Source organism: Salvelinus sp. IW2-2015, unplaced genomic scaffold (genome assembly GCF_002910315.2).
Source record: "Salvelinus sp. IW2-2015 unplaced genomic scaffold, ASM291031v2 Un_scaffold5115, whole genome shotgun sequence".
Taxonomy (NCBI): Eukaryota; Metazoa; Chordata; class Actinopteri; order Salmoniformes; family Salmonidae; genus Salvelinus; species Salvelinus sp. IW2-2015.
In genome coordinates, this window is record NW_019946381.1 from 1,914 (window position 1) to 12,583 (window position 10,670).

A 10,670-nucleotide genomic window follows, 5' to 3' on the forward strand; every position below is an offset into this window, starting at 1 on the left:
GTCAAAAAATGTCAGCTTTTCATTTTTAATTAAACAAGCTCCAATAGACATTGACCAAGGGGATAAATACATTCTAATCTAATAGTCTAGTCTAATGTTTAAAATCATATAAGGATTTTACTTACTCAGTTTCTACCCTACAGTTTCATTTTTACTAGATTCTCATCTAGCAACTCAACATCAGGAAGTTGTTCTTAATGTTTGGTAGTGTATTACAGTGTCGGGTATACCCAGTGTATTACAGTGTTTGGTATACCCAGTGTATTACAGTTGGCAAATTGTAAGGTTCCCGAACTGGGCATGTGAGACTGTATCTCCTCCTATGTTATAGTGATGTGATGATTTAGATTATAATAACTTTAGTTCAAAATACAGATGCATTGCTGTTATTCTGTATTGTCATCTAAATGGTTTAGCTTTCATTCTCTTTTATTTCAGAGGAAGGGAGACATGTCTGATGAAGATGGACCGAGGTGGGACAACATTACTTCAGTTTTCGGTTTTGAACTTATGAAGGCCTCCATTTTCCACTTGTTATTGCACACGTGTAGTACTACTCTATACTACACTGTACCACAATACTATAATCKTAATATTCAGAATTTTATGGTGATGGTGATTATTTATGCAGTAAATAGTGTAACATTTTTTTACACGTGGTGCAGAATTAAGATTTTTTGTGGGATACATTCTAGCCATGTATGTCTATCATCAAATGAACCAATCATAATGGCATTGTTTTGTACCCCTGACATACCCCCAGGATGTTCCAAGAGCAGCTGGCGGAGAAGGTTCGACCCTTCATAGACTTAATAGATGACATGAGATCCATAGGGATAGATAAGGAGCTGCCACTGCCAGCCATTGCTGTGGTGGGAGACCAGAGTTCAGGAAAGAGCTCTGTGCTTGAGTCCCTTTCTGGGGTGGCACTGCCCAGAGGGACTGGTGAGATTCTGTATTGTTTTCTAAACATACAAAAAACTATTTGAAATCAATATTAGCATTTTAAATGTAATGCCCAAATCACCCAAAGTCTGTGAAAGGGGTTGTGTAACTTAGACATGATTTGGGCATTGACTAGTTTTTTGTTTGAAGATGCTGAAGTTGGTGATTGATGCCAGTGGCTTGGTAAACAACCCTGAAGCAGGTGTTCTCACTGTCCTTGTCCATAGACGAGGTCAGGAAACAGACAGTACAATAGGACCACAGAGACARGGACATTACTGAAATGTATAGAATCTTCAAATTAACTTGATAACCGCAGCAAAACTTTAACCGCAGCAAAATGTTAATTGTACATCAGTTTTCTAACCAGTTAGTCAGACACTGTAAATGTCTGACATGCTTTCTGAACATTAGAGCAACCTTGTTGTCTGTAGCCTGTAGAAGTTATATATTTATCATGAAATGCATGTTCCGGTCCATTGTTCACTGTAATGTCATATTGTATTGATTGTTCTGTAATACAGTATAACGATCTGTCATTGGTACTTCCTTGTTTCCAGGTATTGTCACCAGGTGCCCACTGCTACTTCAACTCTGTAACGACAGGACAGTGACATGGGATGCTGTCATCTCATACGGAGAGAAATTAATTCTATTTGACGAACCTTCAGAAGTCGTGAGATACGTTGAACAAGGTCAGATGGGAACGAACACACACACACACAAAGACAAATTATTCTATACTGTACATTAACCAGAGGAGGCTCCTCAGAGGAGGAAGGGGAGGACCATCCTCCTCAGGGAATTTCAGAAACATTTAAATAGCGAAACATTTAAAAAGTTATATTTTTTAAATAAAACTATACTAAATATATTCACATGACCAAATAATTGATTAAAACACACTGCTTTACAATGAAGGTCTACAGTAGCCTCAACAGCAATCTGCTAGGTAGCACCATTGTGTAGCTGGAACACAGCTAGTTAACATCTTCCACTGGGTAAATATATTCCATAATCGATCATTTCAATATGCATTTTTCAAAAAGCATTTATCAAGAAGCATTTTTCTACAGCTGGCCATGCTATCCACCWGGCTACCCCTACCCCGGCCAATAGCTCTGCACCCCCTGCAGAAAACAAGTTAACAAACAGATCACCGACCATTTTGAATCCCACCGTACCTTCTCCACTATGCAATCTGGTTTCCGAGCTGGTCATGGGTGCACCTCAGCCACCCTCAAGGTCCTAAATTATATCATAACCGCCATTGATAAAAGACAGTACTGTGCAGCCGTCTTCATCGACCTGGCCAAGGCTTTCAACACTGTCAGTGACTGCATTCTTATCGGCAGACTCAATAGACATGGTTTCTCAAATGACTGCCTTGCCTGGTTCACCAACTACTTCTCAGATAGAGTTCAGTGTGTCTAATCGGAGGACCTGTTGTCCGGACCTTTGGCAGTCTCTATGGTGTGCCACAGGGTTCAATTCTCGGGCAGACTCTTTTTTTCTGTATATATCAATGATGTCTCTTTATGCTGCTGGTGATTCTCTGATCCACGTCTACGCAGATGACACCATTTTGTATACATCTGGTCCTTCTTTGGACACTGTGTTAACAAACTACCAGCTTCAATGCCATACAACACTCCTTCCGTGGCCTCCAACTGCTTTTAAATGCAAGTTAAACTAAATGCATGCTCTTCAACCGATTGCTGCCCTCACCCGCCCGCCCGACTAGCATCACTACTCTGGACAGTTCTGACTTAGAATATGTGAACAACTACAAATAGCTAGGTGTCTGTTTAGACTGTAAACTCTCCTTCCAGACTCACACTAAGCATCTCCAATCCAATTTCGCAACAAGCCTCCTTTCACTCATGCTGCCAAAACTTCCCTCGGCTTAGAAACGACTATCCTCCAATCCTTGACTTAGGCGATTCATTTACAAATAGCCTCCAACATCTACTCAGCAAACCTGGATGTAGTCTATCACAGGGCCATCGTTTTGTCACCAATCCCCATATGCTACCCACCACTGCAACCTGTATGCTCTCGTTGCCTGGCCCTCGCTACATTTGTCGCCAAACCACTGGCTCCAAGTATCTTATCTTCTAGGTAAAGCCCCGCCTTATCTCACGTCACTGGTTCACATTCAGCAACACCACCAGTCGACGGCTCCAGCGAGGATAATTTCACTGGTCAGTCCCCAAATTCCAGCACTTTTCGGCACCGCGTTTGCCTTTCCAGTTCTCTTGCCGCCAATGACTGGAACGAATTGACATTGCAAAAATCACTGAAGCTGGATACTTTGTCTCCCTCCTCTAACTTTAAGCATCAGCTGTCAGAGCAGCCTTACAATCACTGTACCTGACAGGCCATTCTGTACAGCACCACCCAACAGCTATCCCCATATTGGTTATTTATCTTTTGCTCTTTCAAACCACTATTTCTAACTTCCACATTCACTCTTTCTTGCACACCTATCACTCCAGGTTATTGCAGTGTTATGCTCAATGTATTTTTCAATTTATGCCTTATCTCTCCTAATCTTATAACATTTGCACACACTGGACATAGATTTTTCTATGCTGTTATTGACGTACTTTGTTTACGTGTAACCCTTGTCTTGTTTTGTGCACACTGCTTTGCTTTATCATTGTCCAGGCAGCAGTTGAAATGAAACTTGTTCTCAACGGCCTACCCTGGTTAAATAAAGGTGAAAATAAAAAAATTGTGTACTTCAATACCATAAATCTAGGCAGCTCGCTGGTTACCACACCGCCTTCCATAGACTTACACAGCAATTATGCGAGGACGTCCTCCGTCAACGTAATCAGAGCCTGTAACATGAACTGACATGTTGCTCACATAATCTAAAGGATCAAGAAAATGAATCTATTACCAAGAGACATAAATCCACAGCATGCCTTCACGTTCTTTCCCAAATCGAACCGAAGCAGACCAGGACAAGGAGCGTAGAAGAAGGGAATTTATTTACAAGTGAAGCTGAATGGGTAATATATCAAGGTGCGTACAGCGGGCAGCGTGCCGTGAGTGATGGGAGTAAATAGGTGAATCCAATGGGTAGCCGGATCCTCCGAGACCTTGAGACCGGGGGATCGGTAACGATCCGGTCGACGAAGCGCGTAAATATCTGAAACTGACAGACAACAAACGGAAGGTAAGTTACCACAATACGTTAAAAAACAACAAAAAAATTCTCTATCCAACTTGAGGCTGAATCCACTACTGGCACAACCATACTTGTTCTATTGGCTAAGCGACCCGGCAGGGCAATGGATCGTCAGGTCCGGGCCTGTTGAAGAGGAGAAGATGATGATCAGGACCAGGGTGTGCAGATAGCTGAATGGAATACAGGCGCGGTAATCAGAACCTCCCAACTGCTACATTGCCCGGCAACCAGACAGGGTGCGCTCCAGGACGCGCGGAAAAACAAAAAAAAACACTCCAGGACAGAACACAGGCAAAAAAACGACTCAGAACGGGATTCGTGACACAGCCAGCACATGCAATACATAGCATGTTGGTTAAATAGGTTACTGAAAATAGAGATAAAAGACTATAGGAACAATTTTGAACAAATTAATTTCTCAAAAAATTAAGGGAAGCAGGAAAAGAGAGAGAGTACTAGCTATATTTCATATTTTTTCACTTTCACTTAATTAGCTAGCGAAGGCCGCTAGCTAGTTTAGCCTACTCAGACACCAGGCTCAAACAGAGAGGGATGCTATGTTAGCTAGCTGGCCATGGCTTTTCCAACAAAGGAACTCTTCCAAGTCAAGGTAAGTTTTAAGGTTTTATAAACTGTTAGCCACTGGGGTTCCGCCGGTGTAACTGCTAAACTGCTGCTGCTGACTGAACACTGTCCTGCATGATTGTAGCAGGTTTACTAACGTGTTAGCTCTAGTAGCTATGTTGACTATGATATAATATGGTGACAGCAGATGTCGGCTGTGTATAGAGCTATATGGAGGTTTGGCTTGGAAATATTTTTTTGTCTGGTCACAGACAGCTGATGTGTTGTGCACTGAAGTCCACAAGCATAGGGTAAAGGTGAGAGGAGGAGCGCGTAGACGGGAGGAGGAATTATATATACAATGATCAAAAACATCATACTGTTTGTATTTGGCTGCTATGAAAGTGAACTGTGATTGCGTGAGATCAGGGGTGTATTCATTCCACCGATTCTGTTGAAAAAACGTAACGTAACAAAGCAGGGATAACATACCTGAATTTGTCCAAAAGAAACTCTTGTTTGCAACTGTTGGACCAAGATTACACCCTAGATCAACTAGATGCAGGCAAGAGTGTGAAAGGTGGTATTGAATGTGTGTCCCCTTGATTACAAAAATGTCTGTCACCTTGATCACAAAACAAATTCTCGACGTCTGCACTATGTTGTAAACATTCATCATAGGCGAGGTTGTAGCAACCTGTCACGTTCTGACCCTAGTATTGTGTTATTGTTTGTTTTTAGTGGGTCAGGACGTGAGTTGGGTGGCATTCTATGTTTGTTGTCTGTTTTGTCTATTTCTGTGTTTGACCTGATATGGTTCTCAATCAGAGACAGCTGTCAATGGTTGTCCCTGATTGAGAACCATATTAAGGAGCCTGTTTGGTGTTGGTTTGGGTGTGCGGTTTGTGGGTGATTGTTCCTGTTTAGTGTTTGTGCCACACAGGACTGTTTCGGTTTTGTCACGTTTGTTGGTTTGTATTTTGGAATTTGTTTTGTTGATTGTTCATTAAATAATGAACACTAACCACTCTGCATATTGGTCTGATCCTTCTCGCCTCTCCTCGTCCGAGGAGGAGGAAGACGACAGCCGTTACACAACCTCATAATGGTATAGGAAAAATTCCAGTATCACATAGTAGCCTAACCTATTGATGTTACACTGAGCTGTGTAATGGAATATGAATAATAGTCATCCAATATGCTGTAATGGAAATAAGCCGATGCTCATAAAAAATAAACATCGTTCTTCCTATCCCTAACAAACGTACCTCGACCGCCATCGACATATTATAATTTATTTTGGAAAAGTTTGTATGGTATTTACCACAGACAACTACAGAATACATACTATATTATGATAATAAGAGTTCTGTCGGGGTACAAGACAGACAAACAAACAAATAATAAACACATCAATATTTTCCCATTGATTTAACAGCTCAGAACACGTTAGCTGGAAAGGGAYTGGGGATATGTGAAGACCTGATCACTCTGAAGATCACATCCTCCACGGTGTGTGACCTCAGTCTGATTGACTTACCAGGTATCGCCAGGGTGGCTGTGAAAGGACAACCAGATGACATTGGAGTCCAAGTAAGTCTAATGTTTGTGTGTATAGCTTTTGGACTTTGTCCAGTACATTGCTTGGTTATCTCATGACTCTTGGTTCTCATCTTATGATTCACTAATGATTAATTGTTTTAGCCAGGTGTAAAGACTTTATCATAATTGTTAGCAAGGTAGCTATGATGGTTGAATCTAGTGTGTTGACTTTGAGGAAGATTGAGCTTCAGAACCATGAAGGACAGAGTGCCCCACACAGGGCGATATCACGGTAACAAGCGGTCTGATACCATCTCGAAGATTAATCAAATAACTTGGGCAAAGGCTTGAATCATGACTGCTTTGTCACATTCCTCTTCTTTTTTTACTAGATCAATAATATCATTAAGAAATTCATAAAGAATAAGATAACCATTATTTTGGCGGTGGTACCATGTAATGTTGACATAGCAACAACAGAGGCCCTGAAAATGGCACAAGAAGTGGATCCTGAAGGCACAAGAACTATGGGTAAAGACATTATATATATGAATGTATTTTTAATAAGGTTTTTATGTTAGCAGTTATCATAAGGCTTTTCATTTGTCTTCAAGCCATTCTGACAAAGCCAGACCTGATAGACCCGGGAGCAGAGAAGAATGTGTTGGAAATTGTCCACAATAGAGTCATCTTTCTCAATATGGGTTATGTCATTGTGAAATGTCGTGGTCAGAAGCAAATTGATGAAAACATGTCCATTACTGATGCGATTGAGGAGGAGTTGGTGTTCTTCAATAATCATGAGCACTTCAGGTAAAATGTCTTCTTGCCATGTGTTAAGTAACTTGCATCTATGTTTTTGATGGCTTCACATCTGAAAATGTTCAGGGCCCCAAACTGTTGATTTCAGGATTTTATGAACATTATTTTTTTAGTTCCATATAGTAGTCATGATTGGTCTTTCCTTATGAGTCCCTCCCCTCCATTCTGTTACATTTATGCATATTGTACTTTTTAACATTCAAAAGCAAATGGCTAAATGATCCTTGGTATAATCATAAAAAACTTTTCCATATGTTAGTTTAGCACATATCTCTAATTTAAACAGACTGATTTGGATGGGGACTTTTTATTATGTTAATTAAATATCCGTGGGACCATTGTAGGCCAAGGGTTAACTGACATTTGTATTTGACAGTTTAAATTTTAAAAAGGCAGGTGTTAAATGTGTCCGTCATTTTCTGGGATGAAATACTGTGTTTGTGTCACACCCTGATCTGGTTCACCTGTCCTTGTGATTGTCTCCACCCCCTCCAGGTGTCGCTTATTATCCCTGGTGTATTTATCCCTGTGTTTCCTGTCTCTCTGTGCGAGTTCATCTTATTATCCCTGGTGTATATATCCCTGTGGTTCCTGTCTCTCTGTGCCAGTTCATCTTATTATCCCTGGTGTATATATCCCTGTGTTTCCTGTCCCTCTGTGCCAGTTTGTCTTGTATGTTTTTCAAGTCAACCAGCAGTTTTCCCGTGCTCCTGCTTCTATTCTCTTTTGCCAGTCCTCATGGTTTTTGCACCTTGCCTGTTTTCTGGACTCTGTACCAGCCTGCCTGACCATTACCCCTGCCCTGACCTCGAGCCTGCCTGCCACTCTGTACCTCCTGGACTCTGAACTGGTTTGACCTTTTGCCTGTCCACGACCATTCTCTTGCCTACCCCTTTTGGATTGTTAAATAAATATCAAGACTCAAACCATCTGCCTCCAGTGTCTGCATCTGGGTCTCGCCTTGTGTCCTTAGTTTGTTATTTTTCTCTCCCTTTCAATGTATAGATCCCTTTTGCGTCAGGAGAAGGCAACCACCAAGTGCCTAGCCACCAAGCTCAGCAATGCCCTGGTCAAACAGATCAAGGTTAGTCCAACCACAGACCCTACAGTTGTCTGTTCCTCCTACACCCAGTGTACACTGGACAACATGTGGTCTGGTACATATTAACTTGTATGTTTGCTCCTGGTCAGAAATATCTGCCCCAGATGTCAGAGAAGATAAAGGAGCGGCTGGGGCAGGTAAAGCATTTATTGAGTCAAATAGAGGGTGGGCCTCCAATGGAACCTGCAGAGAAGAGGATGTTCCTCATTCAGGTGAGTACATCTTTCACCTTTCCATCTTTCAGCTTCGTAAACTTCTTCTGTACAAAATGTCTATAAAAATGTATGATGTAGGGTTGGAAGCCATACTGTTGCACAGTAGTTCAGGTGTGTTATTGTCATGGTTTGGTCTATTGTCAGGATAATGTCCTATAGAGAATTTGGGCAATGGTACCTGGTGTAAAGGCATCAACTCTGTTGCACATCCTCTGCCATTTGGATTGGTCAGATTTGCAACACAGGTGTAAGAGTAGACGCACCGTCCAGAAAATAAATATAACAGCATTCAACTTTTCTCCACATTCCCAATTCTTCCACTCTCGTTCCTTAATTTCCCCTGATTATGTTTGTCACCAGGTTAATAAACAATACTTTGCCTTGACAGCTGATTTTACAAAAACACTTGGACAAGCCAGTGTAAGATAATTCTTGTTTAATATCTGTAGAAGACGTAAGGATGGATGGGTCTTGTGGAGCCATTTCATTAAACACTAATCTAAAATGACTAAATATTAAACATTTAAACAGGTATGTTTCATTGTTATGTTTCCTTCTTCAGGTCATAACAGATTTCAATGAGCAGATTACCCAACTGTCCAAAGGGGATATTATCGTTGAGGAGAATCTATTTGTGTTCATGCGAAAGGAATTTACAGAGTGGATGGAATGTCTGAAAAATGCCAAATCACATTGTAGGTACAGTTTTGAATAGCTCGGGTATTGCTCATCATATTACCATGTCTAACCAATGAATATTTATGTTTCTAAATATCCCTAATATTTACTGATAGTTAATATACTACTAATAGTTATGTCATACAATAGTGATTGTAATATCCAATGAATTATTAACATTGTTTTCCTGAAATTAGGCCACGAAGAAGTGCAACAAGTGGTGGATGAATACGATCAGGAGCACAGGGGAAGTGAGCTGCCAGGATTCAGTAACTACAGGGTATTTCAAAATGTTGTACAGAAACTAGTGGCTGAACTTAAGATACCAGCTATGACGACACTACAGAAAATCAGAGGTAAGTGACCAAAAGCCCTTGTCTCGTCTACTCCATCTCTCCCCCTCTGGTGCTTGTTGTCACCAGTTTATTCATTACCATGCACACCTGCCATCATCGTTACACGCACCTTATTGTTTCTGTTCCTGTGTTTCATGTCTGTACGCTACTCATGTTTCTTGTTTTGTTTCATGTTTGTTTATTCATTCAATTTTCTCCATGTACTTGCTTCCCAATTTATTAGAGTACACGTTACTGCCCTAGGTTTGATGTGGTTTTCCTAAAGCCCCTTTATTGAACATCATGCATGGGTCTCTATGGTACTTCTGACAGGACAAACATGCCTATTATATTAACACCCAAGAAAGCAGGTATTGGTCAATCACACCCCCAACCACATCGTCAGGGCTGAAGTGGAGTGGGTCAAGAGCATTACGTTCCTCTGTGTCCAAAAGGCTAATGAGTAAAAATGGTCCACACATGTGAACAGTTATGAAGAAGGCGAGACAGCGCCTCTTCCCCCTCAGGAGGTTGAAAAGCTTTGGCATGGGCCCTCAAATCCTCAGAGTTCTACAGCTGCACCATTGAGGGCATCTTGACTAGCTGCATCACTGCTTGGTATGTCAAAATCACCACCCTCAATCGCATGGCTTTACACAGCCCTTTGGACAGCCCAGTACATCGCTGGGGCAGAGCTCCATGCCATCCAGGACATCTATATCAGGCGGTGTGAAAGGAAGGACCGGAAAATTGTTAAAGACACCAGCCACCCAAGCCATAGAATGTTCGCTCTGCTTCTGCTTAATAAACGATTCCTGAACAGGCTCCAGAACACCTATCTCACAGCCATGAGACTGCTAACTAGCTAACAAAATGGCTACCGGACTATCTGAGTTGAACCCTTTATTTATTTGTATCTTTGCAATCTTTGTAATGTCTCGATGTCAGAATTCTACAGACACACACAGTGTCACTCCAACACACACACCATTTGCTCAACCACATAACATCTACACACATTTATACTGACTCTAAACACACGCAATCATCATATACACAGATGCTACTCTGTTTATCATATATCCTGATGCCTAGTCAACTTACCCCTATACATACAGTATTTAACCATACACTTCACTATCCCTGCACATTGTACATATGGTACTGGAACTGACCCTGGAACTGTCCCTGTATATAGCTACTGTCCCTGGAACTGTCCCTGTATATAGCTACTGACCCTGGAACTGTCCCTGTATATAGCTACTGAC

The 10,670-nt window shown here is 41.4% G+C and overlaps 1 protein-coding gene across 1 annotated transcript in view; it reads left to right on the forward strand.

Annotated features, from left to right (window-relative positions):
- Positions 1 to 297: 297 nt before the first annotated feature.
- Positions 298 to 10,670, forward strand: part of LOC112077982 (interferon-induced GTP-binding protein Mx-like) — a 17,678-nt gene continuing 7,305 nt past the window's right edge. The window contains exons 1-10 of the mRNA XM_070441896.1: positions 298 to 473; positions 764 to 945; positions 1,506 to 1,640; positions 6,147 to 6,301; positions 6,643 to 6,781; positions 6,865 to 7,063; positions 8,078 to 8,156; positions 8,264 to 8,386; positions 8,952 to 9,084; positions 9,265 to 9,423. Coding sequence (XP_070297997.1) covers positions 376 to 473; positions 764 to 945; positions 1,506 to 1,640; positions 6,147 to 6,301; positions 6,643 to 6,781; positions 6,865 to 7,063; positions 8,078 to 8,156; positions 8,264 to 8,386; positions 8,952 to 9,084; positions 9,265 to 9,423 — 1,402 coding nt within the window. The 5' untranslated portion in view covers positions 298 to 375. The remainder of the gene's footprint in view (positions 474 to 763; positions 946 to 1,505; positions 1,641 to 6,146; positions 6,302 to 6,642; positions 6,782 to 6,864; positions 7,064 to 8,077; positions 8,157 to 8,263; positions 8,387 to 8,951; positions 9,085 to 9,264; positions 9,424 to 10,670) is intronic.